We start from the raw sequence: 20,458 nt of genomic DNA on the forward strand, positions 1-20,458 counted from the left end.
ACAAAAGCATATATATTGTACAAATCATCTACACCAACTTTAAAAAGCAAGAAAAATGACTATAATATTTAGAAAGACGTGCTAAAGTGGTAAAACAATAAAGGAAATCTAGGTGTTACTGTGAAAGTTGGTGTTAATTAAACTTTGGTGACGGGAAAGAAGTTTTGATTGGACTGTGAGATGGGCATCTAGGCTGGATGGTTATCATAATGATATACAGATTTTCTACTTGCTTTTATTTAATTGAGCTCTGTATATTTTGTGTGCCTTCCTGTATGCATGTTGCATTTTAATAAAATAATTAAAAGAAGGAAGAAAGGGAGGAAATAAGGAAGGAAATGAGGAAGAGTGAAAAGAAAAGAAGTATTAATGGCACAGTTTATAAAACAAAGATTATGGTGGGGATTGGGGCAACGGTGGGGGCTGGGGGTGTTGCATATAATGCTGACTTCCGTGAAGGTAATGAAAAACTAAAAATCTTATTATGCTATGGGTTCTGGCAACATATTAAGTTCAAGAATAACTTGAAAAAATTTATGATAATCAGAATTAGAATTAAATAATAGAATTAAGGAAAGATATCTTACTTTTACATTTTTTGAAAAAGATCATACCAAACATGAGAGTATATTCAGCAGTGCAAATAATAATAAAAAATGAGTAGCAGCATAACACAAACACAGTATTATCAAATACGATGATGGAAACACGTGCAAGTAGTTATGATAGTAAATGTAATTAGTTTACTTTATTAAGTGTTAAAACCATTCAGATTGAATTAATTTCAATAAAATAGTATAGGTTTAAAAACACAAAGTTAGAAAAAGGGATATTTGAGAAATGAACATCAAAAGAAAACATGAAAAACTACTTTAGAATCTATCCAGTTAGAATTCTAGAAAAAAAGTTTTAAGTGAGAAAGTTTGTCATTTTATATCAATAAAATTTAAATCCCTGATTAAATAAATCATGGGTTTTATGTATCAAATGGCATGGAAAGATACAATATGAATAAAACCCGATTGGAAATGCAATGATGAATTCATAGATAGAAAATTTTCAGTCAATTTTAAAAATGACATGAAATCTTTGAAAAATGTGATTCACAGTGTAGTCCTATTGTAGGCTTGCACAGACTAATCAATGAAACAGAATAAAGAGTTTAGAAATCGACCCAAGGCAATATGGGATTTCAGTACATATTTAGGCTGACAATTTCAAAAACAGATGACTCGATAAATGGTATTAAGACAACTATTTGGCCATTTGGAAAAATAAACTGAATCCTTATCTCATTCCTTATGCCACCCTAAATTCTAGAAGGAGCAAAGATGAAATGTAAAAATGAACCTATAACAATACTGGATGGAAAGAACCGAGGGATATTTTCTCTAAATTTTGAAATAAAGATGACTTTTTGAACTGTGAATACTCATATATACAGAGACACGATTGTATGCACATATGTTATAAAATGCATGCATAACATATATATCTGCAGTATGTGTGTGGGTATATGTCATGTAAGAGAGAAATAGCTAAAAATGAATGTATAAATTTTGACATGATAAATAAAGTTTATAATCAAACTCTAAATTGGGAAAAAGTATTCTCAGCTTAAATGCCAAAGAATTAATTTTCTTATTACAAAAATAAATACTTCATACATCAATAAGACAGAAATAAATATAAGGTGCCAAAAAAATGTGTACAAGTGGACACTTTGGTCAACGTTGTGCAAGCAGTAGTTCACCATAATCAGAAGTGTCTGGACATTGATGGTAACCACTTTGAGCACCTCTTGTAATTGCAGAGTCAAATGTGACTTGTGTTCATCATTTGTTATTGATATATATTGAGTATTACAATTTTAATAGTTTTAAAATGTATATACATTTTATGGCACCCTCTGTATATAAGCAACCCAATAGGAAAATGGACAGAGAACTCAATTATAATTTACGTAAATGAAATATATTCATTATAAATATGAAGATATGACCTATCTCACCATTACTTTAAAAAGGCAGATAAAACATGATTTCAGTGTCTTTTCCTTTTGAATATCAGATATTTAAGTAGGATTGAAAATACACAGAATTGGTATAATTAGGGCTTCCAAACATGCTCACACACCATTGGTGGGAGAGTTATGAGCATAACCTCCTCATCAGCAATTTTGACTAAATCTAATAAATATAAAATGTTCATATTTTAATCCAAGAATTATGTTTTAGGAATTTATCTTAAATTAACACTCACCAAAATCATGGAGATATTTATTCACAAAAATGTTCATTGCAATACTCTATTTAATGACAACAAAAAAAGGGAAACATCTAAAAATTTATTTATAGCATGGAATATAATGCCTCTTTTAAAAATAAGATTTCTGAAAAAATTGTAATGACAGATGCTTATAAAATATAAATTAAAAAAGCAAGAATCAAAATGTAAATTCATTTTGATTACAGGATATATTTATATATTTCTGTACGTGTGTGTATGCAGACATACACACAAAGAAACACACATAACGCATATATATGTACACACACACATATATGTACACTTATATATATATATATACACATATATATATTATACATACCTATGTATATACACAAGAATGATGGCAATATACAATATTAATAGTGGTGATCACTTAGTTGTAAAATTATCCATAATTATCAATACTTGTATGTATTTTTCAGTGTTTCTATAAGGAAATTGACTTTCTTTTGTAACTACTGAAAAATAATAATTTTAGAAATAATTTACATTAGGAAAGTTTTATTTGCCCTAGGAGAAAACTAAGGATGATTAAAAGATAACCAAATTTTGCTCTTAATCTGGGGTATTTTAAGATGGGAAAAAGAACAATTTTGAATAATAGCAGCAATCAAGTTTTAGGTTTATCAAAAGGACACAATTTCCATTATCTTTAAGACAAGCATCAAAAAACACAGCTTTTGTTCTTAGGAAGATATGAGTATCTAATCATCTACAAACAATAAAACTATATTATTGTTGCTATTGGTTAAAAATAGTCCATTTACAAAGTGAATTTAGATTTATCTTCTAGAAATGTTTAATTCCAGACTGATGTTCCCAGACCAATTTTTATGCAAATTAATTAAAACATTAGCTTGAGCCAAAGTTATTTACCAGGGCTCCAAAGACACAATCATGTGATCTTTTTCTAAAGAAAAGTGAATGGATTTTGGGGTTTTCTGTTCTAATGGTCCCCTCCCATTAGTATGAATGATTGAGTTCACTGTATAAAAAAAATATACATATAAACTGCGGGATCCTTTATGTTCTTTTGTTTCCCCTGCCAAAAGGGATTAGGGCAAAGGACACTGGTACAATTAAACTAGACTGAATTTGGAGTGGCAAACATAAACTTGCCCCATGGGGATCAAGAAAACAGGATGGAATGTGGAATGTCTGAGTGCACTGAAGAGAAAGGCAGATGGGCTGGAGTCATCATTAATACACAGCAGGTCTGGGTGTGGGGCAAGTAGCTCACACATACCTCCTCTGTGTAATATGCCAAATTCTGAGTCCGGAAGGAGGAAATACGATTATTCTTAGATTTCAAAACTGTGCACCACATTTCTACCCCCATTTTTTACTAACTTTATTTCAGAAAAATTACAAAGAAGAAAATATATGTATTTCCATTTCAAGAAAAGATCGCCAAAATATGTTAAGCACACAGGTCAAACACATCAAGAATGGGGACAAGAAAGGCAGGGGAGAGAAGCATTCCAAAAAAAAAAAAAAAAAAAAAAAAAGCTTGCAATGGCCTCTCATCCTCAAAGTGAAGTGCCAGACCTTAGAAGTCATAGAGAAAAACCCTAGTATTCATCAACCACCATACGCTGCCATCTCCGGCAGTCCCACCATATCAGCAGTGCTCCTAACCCTAACCCTAACCAGGCCCTGTTGAATTGTGATCTTCCTATTTTTGATAGAATTCCTCTGAAAATTTATCAAGTGGAGCACTGGGACTGGAGACAGAGCAGAATATAGAGTGGCTGCTTCTACACGCTGAATGCTCTACTCTTTCCCTTCCATGTGCAGATAAGGCCAGATCACAAATGAGTTAAAGGTCCCAGCAATGACCTGGGAGTTCCCCATATCAACAGTGATAGAGAATGGTGCTCACTCAATAAACAGTGAAAGTTCCTCTCAGTATTATTTTCCCAATAAGCAAATGTTAGTGGTGACTAGAATCTTTACCAGGAGATATATCCTTACATAATGCCAAAGATAGAGATAATCTAAGACATTATCTAGTTTTTTGGGCCTTTTAAAAACATAATAATGAAATTAAGTCTAAACTCATTATGATTTGAAGATGTTTCCAGAAAAAAAGGATTTGTAGTCAGATAAGCCTAGCTATAGATTTTGAAAGCAGAATGGGGTCATAATACTTATTTGACAGTGCTAATATGATGATTAGAGAAAATGTTTATGAAATGTTTAGGTAAATTCTGGCATTTTTATGGAATTAATAATTACCAAATATATTCTCTAGGCTAGTGCTTCTCAAGATTTAATGTACATAGAGATCACCTAGAGATTTAGTTAAAATACAGACTATGATTCTGTAGGTCTGAGATGAGGCCTGAAATCCTGTATTTTGGAAAGCTCCCAGGTAATTCCAATGTGGTTTACCCATGAACCATACTTTGAGTAACAGTGGGGAGAAATGGGGGTGGATAGGGTTTATCAGCAGGGAAAAGGTCTGATCAAATCCATATTTTAAAAGATATTACTGCTAGCAATTCACAAGATAGATTACAAGAGAAGAAAATGATAGATCCAAGTGAGACATAATATATCCCTGAATGAGTAAAGGTGAAGGCTGCTGGATGGTGGGAAAAGAGAAACATTTTTCAGAATCATCAAACCTTGGTATTTCCTTAAAGTTTAGGAGTGTTAAGAGAAGGGCATCAAAGACAGCTTGAGATTTTTATTTCAATGACCAAAATCAGATCTGTTGATTAAAATTGAGCTCAAGAGATATGGATGTCAAAAAAATATTTTAAAAAAGACATAAAAGGCATCCCAATTGGAAAAGAAAGAAGTAAAACTGTCATTATTTAGAGATGACATAATGCTATATAGAGAGAACCCCAAAGATTCCACCAAAAAAACTATTAGAACTGATAAATGAATTTAGTAAAGTAGCAGGATACAAAATTAATATTCAGATATATTTTGCATTTTTATACACCAAGAATGAACTATCAGAAAGCGAAATTAACAACCTTATTTATAATTTCATCAAAATAAATAAATAAATAAAATACCTAGGAATAAATTTAACCAAGGAAGTAAAAGACTTGTACTCAGAGAATTATGAAATATTAAAGAAAGAAAATTAAAGAAGATAAAAATAAATGGAAGCATATACCATGCTCATGGATAGAAATAATTAATATAGTCAAAATGTCCATACTATGAAAAGTAATCTATAGATTCAATACAATCCCTATCAAAATACCAATGGTATTTTTTCACAGAACTACAGCAATAATCCTAAAATTTATATGGAACCATTAAAGACCTCAACCAGCCATGACAATTGTGAGAAAAAAGAACACAGCTGGAGGTATCACGGTACCTCATATCAAACTACACTACAAGGCCATAGTAATAAAAAACACATAGGTTAATGGAATAGAATAAGAGCCCAAAAATAAATCCATCCCTATATGGTCATTTAATCCTATGACAAGGAATCAAGAATATACACCGGGGTAAAGAAAGTCTATTCAATAATGTTGTTGGGGAAACTGGACAGATACATGAAAAAAAAATGAAACTGGACCACCTTCTTACTCCATATGCAAGAATGAACTCAAATGGATTAAAGAGTCAAATGTATGACCCCAAATTGTAAAAACTCCTGAAAGAAACATAGGTAATAAACCCTCAGACATTACCCTTACTAATATTTTTACTGGTATATCTTCCTCAAGTAAGGGAAACAAAAGAAAAATAAACAAATGGGACAACATAAAACAAAAATTTACACAGCGAAAGAAACCATCAACAAAACAAAATGATATCTACTGAATGGGAGAAGACATTCGCCAATAAAACATGTGATAAGTGGTTAACATTCAAAATTTGTAATACAACTAAGCACCAAAAAAACAAAACAATCCAATTAAAAAAAAATAGGCAAAGGACCTGAATACACATTTCTCCAAAAAGGACGTACAGATGACCAATAGACATATGAGAAGATGCTAAACAGCACTAATCATCAGAGAAATGCAATAAAAATCACAATGATATATCACCTCACACCTGTCATGGCCACCATCAATAAATCCACAAACAAGCGCTGGCGAGGATGTGGAGAAAAGGGAACTTTGTGCACTGATGGTGGATTGCAAATTGGGTGTAGCCACTATGGAAAACAGTTTTAAGTTTTCTCAAAAATTAAAATAAAACTACTCCTCAGTATTTATCCAAAAAAAAATTGAAAACACAATTCGAAAAGATATATGTACCACTATGTTTACTGCAGTGCTATTCACAATAGCCAAGTTATGGAGACAACAGAAATGCCCACAATAGATGGCTGGATAAAAGAAATTGTGGTACATTTGTACAATGGACTATTACTCAGCACTAAAAAAAGAATGAAGTCTTACCATTTGCAACAACATGGTTGGACCTACAGGGTATTATGCTAAGGGAAATATGTCAGACTGAGAAAGACAAATACCATATGATCTCACTTATATGTGGAATCTAAAGAACAGAATAAATGAACAAAACAAAACAGCACTAGACTCATAGATACAGAGAACAAACTGATGGTTGCTAAATGGGAGAGGGGTTGGGAAGGTGGGTGAGAAAGATGAAGGAATTAGGAAGTACAAATTGGTAGTTACAAAATAGTTACGGGAATGTGAAATACAGCATGGGGAATATAATCAATAATATTGTAGATATTACGTATTAGTGTCACATGTGTACTAGACTTATCAGGGGGATAAATTCATAGACTATGTAAATGCCTAACCACTACTCTATACACCTGAAACTAATATAAAATAATACTGAATGTCAACTGTAATTATATGTATATATGTGTGTGTGTGTGTGTGTGTGTGTGTGTGTGTGTGTGTGTGTATATAGTCACTTGATGAAAAAGTACAGAATAAGGAATATAGTCAATGGTATTGTAATAGCTAAGTATGGTGTCAGATGGGTAGTAGACTTGTTGGAGTTATCACTTTCGAGTAGATAAATGTCTAACCACTATGTTGTTTTATACACCTGAAACACTTTTTTAAAAAAAGTAAAAACAAACCCTTTTTTTATTTATTTTTTTTAATTTTTTTGCTTTGTTGGTCACTCTAGCAGAGATGACAAAGGGAAAGTAGTATAGTGGACAGTTTTAAGATTAGTTTTATTAAAGAGACCTCTATAAAAATGAGAGGTTGTATAATACAGTTTGCTGCTGTAACAAAAAACTAAACAATTAAAAGTCCCATTATCTTACAACAACAAAGGCTTGTCATGTCTGCTTGATTCTGCTCCAAATGTTTTCATTCCAGGGTCTAGGCCGAAGGAGCACACTCTATTAGGAGCAAGAGAGCTGGAGGAAACGTGTAGCGGACCTTGAAGTTTCCACTTAAATGTGGTACACATGTCCATTGCTGAGCTATTTTCTAAACCTAGTCACAAGAATAGGCTTGGCATCAACAGATGGGAATATACACTTGTCCCACAGGGGCCACTACAGGCCACGCAGTCACAGACAGAAAAGTAGAAAAAATCCTCTTACAGGAAGAAGTAGGGACAAGCTGAACAACAATGCAATCTACCCCAGGGATGTACCCAAGCAGAGTGCATGTCCTTAGTGCCAATAACCAACCCCAGCTCTGGATTTCCTAAGTATGACATTTTTCATTAAAATGAGGAAAAATGGAGAGATTTCAATTTCCTCTCTTAATGAGCACAACATTTTCTAAAGGGGAAGGAGAAACCAGGGGGTGTGGAAGAAAACAAAATATTACTGCTGATAATCAGCTCCAGCATAATGAAAAGTTGGCTGAATTCTCTCCTGACTTTCACTGTATTTAGTCTGTGTCTTAAGAGAATGGTTGAGATGTTAGGTGATCCAATCGTGAGTGTTCACATTACTCAAGTTTTTCATGCTCTATTGATGAAGAATGAAAATGCAAGTAGTGTTTTAATTTTCTAGCAGCCATCGATGCAGGAAATATCAGTATCTTAAAGGGAAATTAAAGGTAGTTAACCCATGCAGCCCGGAAATTATTTAACATTTAAAAACTTCCAGGTTGTGTCCATCAATGCTCCGTGCATTCACAAGCTGAATACTAATTACAACCAATTAGCTTAAAAAGAGTTTTTGCTTAATTATCTAGATATTTCTCATAAAATAAGTGACATAAGTTTGATGATTTGCAAAGATATTCATCCTCTGCTTTGGTTCAGTGCTGTTCTCTACCTCTTCATGTATGACCAAAGCATGATTTCTGAAAATGTTGCTTTTCCAAACCGGGGATAAAGCTATGGTCATGCGTATCACATTTATTTTTTAATCACTGTTCTTAAACAGGACCAGAGAATGAGTCAATGAGAATGAAATAAAAATTGAGGCAGAGTCACAGAGCTCATACATGGAAACAGAAGGTATTGGAACCAGAGTATATTGTTATGAAAAAACGATATGAAACTGTGAACCATGACCCCTCTATATACTTTGTGTGAGTGGTGTGCGTAATGATTTAGGCAATGATTTCTGGAGAATGGCAATAGTGTTTTGTATTGTGTGCCTGTTAAAACTTGAGAAAAAATAAAAAAGAGCTTTTAACTTTCTATGCTATAGTCACTGTGTTTTGTCAATGATTTCAACTAAAACATCCCTGAGTATCCTTCTGTCTTATTCTATATAGAGCTTTCATCAAATCAAGAAGAGGCCACTCTTGTAGAGCAACCTGAAGTGATTCCACTCACAGATGACCAGGAAGAAAAGGAAGGTGAAAAAGGTAAGATTGCGCTTAAATTAACTCATCAAGAATAGAGAGTTTCTTTGGATTCCTGCTTAGAATTCACTATCAGAGTTATCCTCATAACTCTGAGCAAATTGCCGTCTGTTAAGGGGGGGAAGAAACATTTCTTTAATCCTAAACCTTCTTTTGAGAGTACAATAAATCTAGAAGTAGCGAAAGAAGATACTTGTAAGAGTTTTTTGTTCTTCCAAATGGTATGAAGATGTTTTTATTTTTCATTTAGATTCAACTTAATTTAAAAATTGAGAAAGCTCATAAGAAATCGAAATTATGGACTAGATGGAAGAGTCTTAGAAAATTTGAGATGGCTATAAAACAAATAGATTAAACGTTTGTATTGATTTTTATTCTGCCATCCTTTATATAGTAGTGGTTAAGGAAAGCAATTTATGTAAAATATGCACATTATATGAACTCTCTAATTGCAACCTTTCTTCTGCTAATATTAGCATACCATAATATTGAATACTGTTAAAAAATAAGTGAGCATTATAATGATTTCTGAATACATAGGAGGGATGAACACTTTGTAAATTTTGAACCAGTATTTGGGGCAAGAAGCCAATATATTGGAATAGAGATAGAATCTTTTTTAAAAAACTATTATCAAAGAAATTTAGTATTTATTGAAGAACGTGAAGAATTCCACTTTCACATATAAAGCAATCTCTTTAAAGAAACTAAAATATGAAATAAAAACTGAAATAATTTATCTGGTATACTGTATCATAAATGATGCTCTTGAATAAATACGTGTTTGCAAAGCAGTTGCAAGGTAATAACTTGACAGGCCTTGTTTATAGAACACAGTGATGAATTTTGTTTCCAAATTAAAATGCAGACATGATCTCAATTGTAAAATCAGGTCAATAGTAGCTACAGATTCCAAATTATGAACTCTTCTTGGCAGGGACATTGATTGCTGTTTAATTAATAAGCCATGTTAGTGATTTTGACATTTATTTTTCCGGTGCATTTAGAGCACAATATTCTTCCATATCTATGCCTTTAATAACCTTTTTTCTACTGCAATCCTAGTTCAGGCTCATGACACCATGTTCCTGGCAAGTCAAATAAATGGTGTATTTGGAGTGTTTATGTCTGAGGACAATAACAGACACTTGAAAGATTCTGTTCAGCACACAGAGACTGTTACCCTTCTTCCCGCGTATTCCCAGCTTGGAGCACTCCTCTAATTACTGGAGGGTTAACTACCCACCTTGCCCCTCTCCGTTGTGAGAATACCAATCCTCTTCTGCAAATGGTGGAATGGCATGTGAGAAAGAAGTGAGGTCAAATTCTGCTACTTGCTTGTAAAAACTTTGAAGCTGAATTTTTTTTTTTTTTTTTTAGTTAGGATTTGACTTTTCCCTGTAGGAGATTAATAATGCCTGTGGGCTTGAATTAACTGCATTGTGCCTTCCTTTCTTTACCACAGATACTTAACTTGGCCCTGTCTTGAATAACTCTGTTAAAATTTGAATGAACTTAAAATGCATCACCTTTATCATTTTATTCTTTGCTTCAAAACAAGAGTTAAAAGCTGTTCTGTTAAATATAAGAAAAGTTACCAAAGGAAAGACGGGCAATGTAGATTTAGGGTGCTGTGTGGTAGCTCTGCCTCTCATTACCAAGGTGGTGACCATGGGCAAGTTGTTTAATCTTTCCATGCCTGTTGTTTTTATCTGTAAGATAGCAATGATGAAAGTACCTATCATATACAGTTGTGGGGAAAATTTGAGTTAACACAGGTAAAGCAATTACAACAATACCTGGCACACAGAAAGCACTCCATGAGTGATTAGTATTTATCAGAATTTGATAAATTCATGACAAAAAGCTAAGAGAATCCACATGTGCAGTTCCTCAAGTTCTTAACTGTTCTTACTATTTTAATACTTGTAAACTTCACATATTCTACATTATCCTTCAACAACAAATTATTCTGCACATTTCATTTTTAGCACTGTCTCTAGCAGGGAGTTTTCGATATGCATATTTTATTCTATAAAGATAAATAATTAATGAATGTGAGGGTAGGAGGTATCCCCTTATTCATAGAGTCCTTTTTCTTTGTCAAGATCTCAATCTTCTGTTTAAAAAATGCTGATTCAACCATAATTTTTATTTGTTTGTCATTTATTTTATTTATTTTGTTTTCATTAAAGTTTATGGGGGGGTGACAATTGTTAGTAAAGTTACATAGATTTCAGGTTGTACAATTCTGTATTACATTATCTTAAATCACACTGTGTGTTCACCACCCAAAGTCAGTTTCTCCTTCCATCACCATATATTTGATCCCCTTTACCCTCCATCTACCACCCCCCTCGCACCAATTTATTTTTTTATTGAGATGTAATTGACATATATTATTGTATTAGTTTCAGTTGTATAACATAATGATTCGGTAATTTCTATTTTAAAAGAAGTCATTGATTATTGGTAGATCCACAGAATAAAAATAGTAAACAAGATAAAAATAGTAGAATTTTCTTTGGTTTTATTTCATATAGTTATTAAAGCGCCTTATTTGAAAACATTTTGAAAAAATAGCTCCAGGTTTTGTGTATATTCACAGTGTCTCTTAATGAAAAGTTGCACATATGTAGTAAGACTTACTCTTATCTGCAAACAGAAACAAATGAGTCTTCTATTACATTTGTAGGAATATTCTTATATCTTTAGAATATCGGTTCTTTTTATTTTGAGAATCTTTGTAAGGAGACAGAAAGAGGTTTCTTTTAAAAAATTTCAGACCAGGCAAAATGTATAACCTTTTCTCTCATTTTATAACATTCTATAAGATTAGAAAATGTAGATAATCTTCAGGATACATCTTCTATGGTCCCAGGTGTACAGGCACAGATGTTGCACATTAAATTCTGAAGTTAGCTCTACCAAAATATGGATATTGAAAGAAGAGAAAATATTCAGCAGAAGTTCATGCTGATAAAATTACACAATAGCACAATGGACAGGTCCCTAGGAGACCTGAAATATAAAATTTCAACAGGCATAAAGTGCGGTTTCACATATGGCAGCTTTTCTCATATAGCCACATTGCTTCTTCCTAAATGAATCCAGTTTTTTGCTTTCCCAGCAGGTTCTGCAGCACATATGAAATTCTGTAGAATAACATTACTTAGGTTAATAACCAAATAGGAAAGTAATATTATAGGAGATCTCCTCTAAAACGGATCTGATGTCTTAACATAAATACAAAGCCTGCATTAAAACATTTTTCTGTAGATTTTAATTTCTATTTGAATTTAGAAATATTTGATATAAAATCTTAACTGTATTAACAGTGTTATTATTTCATGTAATTTATATTTATGTTTTCTTATGAATATATTGGACTGTTTCTCTGTGTTATATACAATGTATATATCCCAATTATTTCTCTTGTGTCAATCAGTGTTTATAATATGGAATAGTAATATTTTATCTATTTACCTAAGGTTGACCAAATTGATCAACTTAAGGTATATTATGGTCTAAGGTCTTCTTGTAAAAAGATCCATATAGACAGGCAGAAAGTCAAGTGTAAGCCAGCAATAAATACAGATTATCATGTACTTAGGCTCAGGACAGAGAACCTGCAGATACTGCGGGCTGACTAAGGGACTTAATGTGGATTTTGTTATCCTGAGGAGGGAGGATCCTGAAACCAATCCCCCATGGATACCAGGAACACCATACAACGCAATTGATTTTTTTCTGTACTTCTTTTCACGATTTCATATGAATCCTAAACATGAGTGTGTGTGTGTGAGAGAGAAGAGAGAGAGAGAGAGAGAGAGAGAGAGAGAGGAAGGGAGGAGAAGAAGATAGGAGAGGAGAGAGAGAAGAGAGAGAGGAGAGAGAGAGGAGAGAGAGAGAGAGAGAGAGGAGAGAGAGAAGAGAGAGAGAGAGAGAGAGAGAGAGGGAGAGAGAGAGAGAGGAGGAGAGAGAGAGAAGGGAGGAGAGAGAGAGAGGAGAGAGAGAGCGAGAGAGAGACAGAGAGAGGACAGAGAGAGAGACAGAGAGAGAGAGAGAGAGAGAGGAGAGAGAGAGACAGAGAGAGAGAGAGAGACAGAGAGAGAGAGAGAGAGAGAGAGAAGAAGGTTAAGATTTAGAAGAGCTGATTTTTAGTTCTGGCTTTGACACTGACTAGCTATCACCACGAGTAAGCTGATTGAGCCCCTTGAAGTTCCAGTTTCCTTCTTCAGTGAGAGATGTACTTATCTCATGCTTCTTGAAGTTGTGGAAAAGATGAAATGAAAACTATTTTTGAATAATGATCAGTGGCTGCTAGCAGGCTTGAGAACAAATTTATTCCCACAATGCCTTGCCCTTCTATAGGTATAGTGTGTGCTCTGTCCGTACCCTCTCCCCAACTGGGTAGATGGGGGAGAATGATTCCCTCTCATGTTAACCTTCATTAGAGGGGACCCAAAGAAGTCTGGCTTGGGGTCCAAGAATTTCAGTCTATGGATGATACAAAGTAATCTCTCTCTTTTGGAATAAAAATTTAAGGTTCCTTTAAACACATTTCTTTTTGCCCCAGTACTTAAAAGGGGGTTCCATTTATTTACCGGTGAATTGATTTTTGTTTTTCCCTGAGTATACTATAAGTGAAATTTGCATTAGGACTGTGAACTAAATATCCTAATCATAACCATTTTTACAGAAAGACTATTAAGTGAAAGAACTAACAGATGTAGGTCTAATCTATAAAGTGAGGGGGATTAATAGAGCTAATACAGATGCGTAAATATGTTCACTTACACATTCTATTGTAAAGACCAAAATCTCATCAATCCAAATTTAACTATATAACCTAAACTCAGATTATTGGTTGAGTATGTGCTTTCAAATTTAAATGCGACTCTTCTCTTGTTTTAGAAGGAAACTCAATTTATTTCATTACTCTTATACATCAGGTGCCCTTCATTTCAGCGCAGTATATAAAGAGCAGGTGGTATAAGGAGTACTTTGAATGTTAATTATTTTTTCATTTAATTTCACTGCAAGGATTTACCGTTTCATTCATGTGTTTTATAATCAAGATGGAAATAATTAGGGAGCTTGCTGCTTGAATGATTTTCACTACATTATTTATGACATCTGTTGCAATGATAAAAAATAAAAAAAGGAGAGGTAAGCATTTTAACAATAGCAAGGGTTTGTGTTGATTGCATATGATCACGTTATTTCATTGTGAACTTTTAAAGGAAGTACTGTCAGATGAACCAGTCATGTTTCCAAACAATAAATACCATCTTGTCAGAGTTTACATCTTTGACGTAGAAGCACATCTGTTCATTTTTCAGAGATGTCATTGTTTATTAGCCTTGGATTTTATTGAAACTAATAGAAAAAAACTGCAGAGAAATAGGAATGGATGGGGGGGAAAATGGATATGTCTTCTTAGAGACATATTTCAAGAGGTTTCTTTTCTATTTATCATATTTAGTTTATTCCTCAACTATACACAAAAATTACTTCATCTGTCCTTCATTTTTCATATACTTTGAGCATAGTTCATAAAGTAATAATATTCAGGATCAAAAGATATATGGGTTTATAACATTTTAAAATGTGGACATGTATTTTAATGTAAGGGAATAATTTTCAAAATTAATAGTTATTTTATACTGTGTTATATTACTCTTCTTCTTCCCATTAACAAAATATTATCAACAACCTTATATGATAAGGTTGCATAACAAATAAAACTTGCATAAAAACTAGTAATTATATATAACTAAATAGGATAAGCAATAGACAAGATAAATATAGATACTGTATGTGTGTGTCTGTGTGTGTGTGTGTGTGTGAGAGAGAGAGAGAGAGAGAGAGAGAGAGAGAGAGACAGAAAGAGAGAGAGAGAGAAAGAGAGAGCTTGAGATTTCAAGATGCTATGTTGCTAGCTTTGAAGATAGATGAAGGAGGCCATGAGACAAGAAATGCAAGGCACTCTAAAAAACTGGAATATGTAAGGAAATGGATTCTTCCCCAGAGCTCCAGAAGGAAGTAACTCTGCTAATACCATGATTTTAGCTCCATACAATCTGTTTCTGACTTCTGACCTCCAGAACTATGAGATAATACATGTGTGTTATGTTAAAACACTAAGTTTATGGTAACTTGTTACAACAGCAATAGAAAACGAATACATTATCTCTCAACATGGTTTCTCTGAACCATGTTGAAAATCTATCCGAACCTTGTTTTAATAGATCCCCAGAGAAAGCTGAGGCTCCAATATCTTTCCATGTTCTAGTTAGGAATTGCCATAAAGTTATCCCATCTTCTATAATCCATGCTAAATTAGGCAGCATTTTTATTATCATGGTCCATTCCTTTTTAATGTCAGTCTCTGTTGCTTGCACAACTGGAATTTAATTCAGGTAAATCTAATTACTATGGCCACAGTAAGTGCCAGTAGAATAGTTATGCATCTCTAGGAGATTGGAAGGAAAGGAATTACAGTAAAGGCATTAGGGAAATGAAGAAAGGGAGGAGGGAGGGAGGAAAGAAAAAAATGAAAAGATAGGGAGAAATGAGGGAGAGAAGAAAGAAGGATGGAAGGAAAAGAAAGAGCTGGTTTCTGTTTTCTGGTCTGGATAAAACAAATATTCAAACAATACATTTTTGGAAATAAAGGAGATATAAAATTCATGTCTAACAAACTTTCCAATTTGGCTCTCCCTGACTAACACCACAAAATGGGAATAAAGAACTTCTTCACCGTAATAGTTTTCTAACAGTGCAAGGCCAAACTGACCACAAATATAGTTGTTATATTATTCTAGCATAGTGGCTCTCAAACTTCATTGTATATACAAATTAAAACAGATTATTGGACCCTACCCCAGAGATTCTGATATAATAGGGCCCAGTGGGCCTGGGAATCTGCACTTCTGTTGAGTTTCTAGGTGATAGTGAGGCTGCTGGTCCATGGACCACATTCTGTATGGCACCACCACTCTCATATTTTGCATCCATATTTAGACTGTTCTTTTGAAAAGTCCATAGACCTTTCCTTCTGCCTTATTTTATTTTATTTTATTTTATTTTATTTTTTGGAGTGTGGAGTGTTTAAATATGAAATATATTAGGTTGGTGCAAAAGTAATTGCGGTTTAAAGACTAAAAATAATTGCAAAAACTGCAATTATTTTTGCACCAACCTAATAGATGAATAGATAATGCTTATAAATAGATGATAGATGTTAGATGATAGCTAGCTAGATAGCTAGATAGATAGATAGATAGATGATATTGAACATACCTCTTCTCAGGATGCCTGGTTAAAGGAGGAATTGCTGGTTCCTATACTTCAAGTTCCTGATTGAGCAGATCTGGGGGTGGTGGGCAGGTGAGAATTTGCATTTTTAACACGTTCCCAAGTGATGCTGATGCTGCTGGTCCAGGGACCACACTTTGAGAACCACTAAATAACCCTTGTTATCCATACCAGCTGACTCAAAGCAGGCACCGTGGGAGGTCTTTGAGCATCACCCTGGCCTCCCAGGACCTGCCCAGATGGGACACTGGGCATAGGGTAGCTGTGGTAAGGATGAGGACCTCTTTCCAACTCGAACCCCAGGATTTTTGAGATCATCTGCCTTTAGGCCTCTTTCCCCACATGTGATCAATGGCCCAGTGTGTCCTTCCCATAGTGTCAGGTCTGGGAAAATGTGGAAAGGGGAACAAAGGGACTACATGCAGAAGAGGATTGTGTTTATCCATTGGAAAGCAGACCTGGGGTACTCCAAGGGCATCCTGAGTTGTGTATCTGAAAAATGTGTTCACTACTGAAGAGTCATTTTTCCCCCCTGGTTTTGAGGAAAAGTGTATAAAAAAGAGGGGAAATTTTCCCTCTTATTTAGTAGTTTTACCCATCTTCAGACACAGAAGCAAGATGTAGTAATGTGAAAGAAAATGGCATTTCCTCTGCAAATTTTGGGGGAGAAAATAGGATTTTGGACATTGCTGCTCAACTTGCTGGAGTTACCCTATGCAAAGGAAAAATAAACTTGATTTAGTAGTCCCTACCTGATTTAAGTCAGTTTGTCTCCCAAAATCTAACATTTTCTCAGCTGAATTTGAGGGCATTAGTTAGATAGATAGATAGATAGATAGATAGATAGATAGATAGATAGATAGATAGATAGATAGATAGATAGATAGATAGAGGATAGATAAATGGAGAAGCTGAACAGGGCTTTTAGAGCAATGCACATAAGCTGCCATATTGAATCAACACCTGGGCGTTGATTTGAAAGCTAAAGGCAGGCTGTTCACCTGGATTGCCAAGATTAACAGAAGCAAATGTTTGGCTCATGCATTAGAGAGAACGGACTTCACCAGGGCTCCTTCTGAAACTGCCTTTGAGGACCACAGATAACCTGAAAAGCGTACAGAGGTTGTTTTGAAACCTAATTACAATTTAGGGGCATATCTTTCTCTCCTTTTCATAAACTACTTGTGATTTCTAATTAGAAATGACTTTCTAAACCAAGCTGACCTAATTCCCCTTTCTCCCTCAAAAATGTGTCCCTTTTTTGGTGTCCATGTTTGGCTTTGCTTATTTGCTAACCACTGTTGTTGCCTAGTCTCCTAAACTTGTTTGGCCTGCCTTTCCTGACATTCCAAGCAGTAATAGTCTCATTGACCCCGTAATTAAAGAAATCCTGTACCTTTCCACTCTGGCTAGCTGCCTCCTCTTTCTTCTCCCCTATTGTTCTTTTAGTAACACCACCAGCAGATGGTTAGAGATTTTTCACCCTTTCAAAAGCTTTATATTTTTCCCATCTCATCAAGCATATCTCAGCCAAATGTAATTAGCTTAAGGCTTTTGAGCCCTCGCGGGAGATCAGTTAAAGACCTGAGCAATTTCAATAAAGAGCTTGAAAAGCGAATTCTGGAAGGCTATGCAAAACCACAGGAGAGCTGGTATTGTTTAGAAGCAAAGAGCTCTTTCCTCTATCTCATCCCTCCTTCTTTTGGTATTTTAAATTCTCAGAATATTCATGAGGCCTCCAGGGCTTTGGAGCTCTATTGGGACCATTATTGGGCAGGTGGGATATTTAAGCTCTCTTCAGCAGGGTCAGTGCTTGCTTCCTTTTAATTGATTTCAATCAAGGAGCGCTTTTTGGATAGCCCTGAGTCACTCCCAAATGGCAAACAGTTTGTTTGCTAAATCTCTTAGCCTTTTCATTTAGTGTTTTATCCTTTGGCTGTTGGAAGCTAGCTGGTAAGCCTCCTTTGTAGTTCCTAGCATTTGATAAGGAGGCTAAATTAATTAAGCGCAGGCAGATTTGCTCCCTGCCTTTGAGTGGTGGTGAAACCCCTTTATTTCTGAGTAGCCACATGTATTGCAGCAGCTGATCCCACAGCCCAAGCCCTTTTCCCCATACGTGTGAGAAAGCAAGTTTTTGAGACAAAATTGAATTCTATTTTTATTAAAATAGAGTGAAGTAGTGCTTAAGTAGATGAAGCACAGGATTTTTTGTGGGATGTTAGGAGAGGGACAAGGGCTCATCCTTGAATTGTGGGATGTGTATTTTCCCCAAGCACTCAAGTGGGAGGCTCCAAGCCTCAGGTGTTGGCTGGAAGGATGATTACGTGTATTCTTATGTCAATTTCTCATTACCAAGATTTGGGTAAGAGGGGAATTATTCTTTGTAAATCCACTACCATCTTTTTCATATTAAAATAACCAATGCCTACATTTGATGAGAATGACGTTTTTTAAAAAACCTCAAATGAACTTATCAGTTTCTTTTTGAAGAGCGATGCATCAATATGGATATGTGCCTATAATGAGGATTTTATATATATGCCACAACTTTAGTGGACATTGCAATGATGATTTAGAGGAAAATTACTTTTAAAACATGGGAAGTGTGTTGTGAGTAGTGTTATGCTGTGGGGACAGAGACCCAGAGAGCAGTTTCCAGGCTCTCGGCCTCACGTGGAGGGGTGCTGGCTCGGGTAGTGGATGGCCGTCAGCTGTGGCTAGTTGGCCGTCAGCTGTAACCATTTAGTCATTGGCCACCAATATAACTGCTGTGGCTTTGTTAGGGAGTCGAGGAGAGTCTGTCGGTTGGCAGAAAAGCAGACAGCAGGTCGCACGTCGTGTGAATCCAGCCTCTAGTGAGACTGTAGTGGTATGACTCCCCTACCTATGGCTCCATAGGTGTTCCTTTTTGGCCTCACCATGTCCTGTATTCTTATGTGGGGAGCGGGAGCAGAGACCCCGCAGGCCACCCCGCATGACATATGCTATGGGGTATGCTTGTGAAACAGACTCCAAACACTTATAAATTAACTTGTTGTCTGTAAAATATGACAATGTTTGAAGTACAAATTGACTTATAGAAAGATATAAGCAGAGTGAAAGTTTTTAGTAGGTAGGACAAAAAGAACTTGGTCTTTTATAAATAGATGCTCTCCATAAATTTTAGTTTTGCATAGACGAATGAAAAATCAATTACAGTAAAGCTGCATTACAGTAGGCCCTAAGAAACTAGACTATCCCAGCCAGGGGACCAGATCTGGATCACGAAACTAGTTGTATTAATTCAGAAAGAGTAAGACAAAGAGAAAAGGAAAAGAAATTGCTGACAAGGCCTTCACTTTATAACAAGATACAAAGAGGCCCAAGGTATATTGGCAAACTCAATGTCCAGAAAATGTCCTGAAATGATCTTCTCTAGAGCTTCGTATACAATAGCTTCCCTAGAGTGCTGTGGGCAGAATAACTGTTTTATTCCATTTTCCAAATAACTGATGCTTAATCAGAAATTTTTTGGTATCAATTGTCATTATTTCAGAAATTTCCAAAATGATGAACCCATTTTCCTCCATTTTGAAGTTATACAAATTAAGGGTATGAGGGTAATGCACCTGAGCAGGGTCAGACATTCAGTTGGTGGAGGCAGGACCTGCGAGTTGCTGTGGAGGTTGTGGCCCTACATCCTTTCTACACCCTCACCCCTATAATTTGCCCTAATGTGTTGTGCCTGATAAAATATGATATTCAAGGAGGTGTCTGCTGAATTTCAACGTAGCTCCTTTCTGAAATGGTAAAATCTTACCTTTCTGTAAATTTTGGGGTTGAAATGGATCCTGGAGGTCACCCAGTTTAACCTCCCACCCTGCTGCACAAAGGCCCTATTCCTTCCCAGCAGATGTTCTAGCCTCTGCTACAGGATACACATGAGGGGGAGCTCACTACCTTTCATAGCAGTTCTTCCATCCTCAGCTGATTCGGAGTGTACAGAAAGAAATGAACTAGATTTTCTGTTTCTGCTCATTCATTGCAGTTCTGCCCTGAATCGGGAACTGAAATGAGCCTGGCCCATATGTTTGAAGTGTTTAAAAGGA

At 35.1% G+C, this 20,458-nt stretch overlaps 1 protein-coding gene across 2 annotated transcripts in view; it reads left to right on the forward strand.

Moving 5' to 3' along the window:
• Positions 1–20,458, forward strand: part of MACROD2 (mono-ADP ribosylhydrolase 2) — a 2,095,255-nt gene that overhangs the window by 2,026,575 nt on the left and 48,222 nt on the right. The window contains exons 15-16 of one of the 2 annotated variants that reach the window (XR_004421812.1): positions 8,621–8,694; positions 8,958–9,050. Coding sequence is in view for 1 of the 2 variants with exons in the window: in XM_033094758.1 (XP_032950649.1) it covers positions 8,958–9,050 (93 nt within the window). In the remaining variant the exon portion in view is untranslated. The remainder of the gene's footprint in view (positions 1–8,620; positions 8,695–8,957; positions 9,051–20,458) is intronic. The other variant, XM_033094758.1, reaches the window with a different exon arrangement.

This window comes from Rhinolophus ferrumequinum, chromosome 23, assembly GCF_004115265.2.
Source record: "Rhinolophus ferrumequinum isolate MPI-CBG mRhiFer1 chromosome 23, mRhiFer1_v1.p, whole genome shotgun sequence".
NCBI lineage: Eukaryota > Metazoa > Chordata > Mammalia > Chiroptera > Rhinolophidae > Rhinolophus > Rhinolophus ferrumequinum.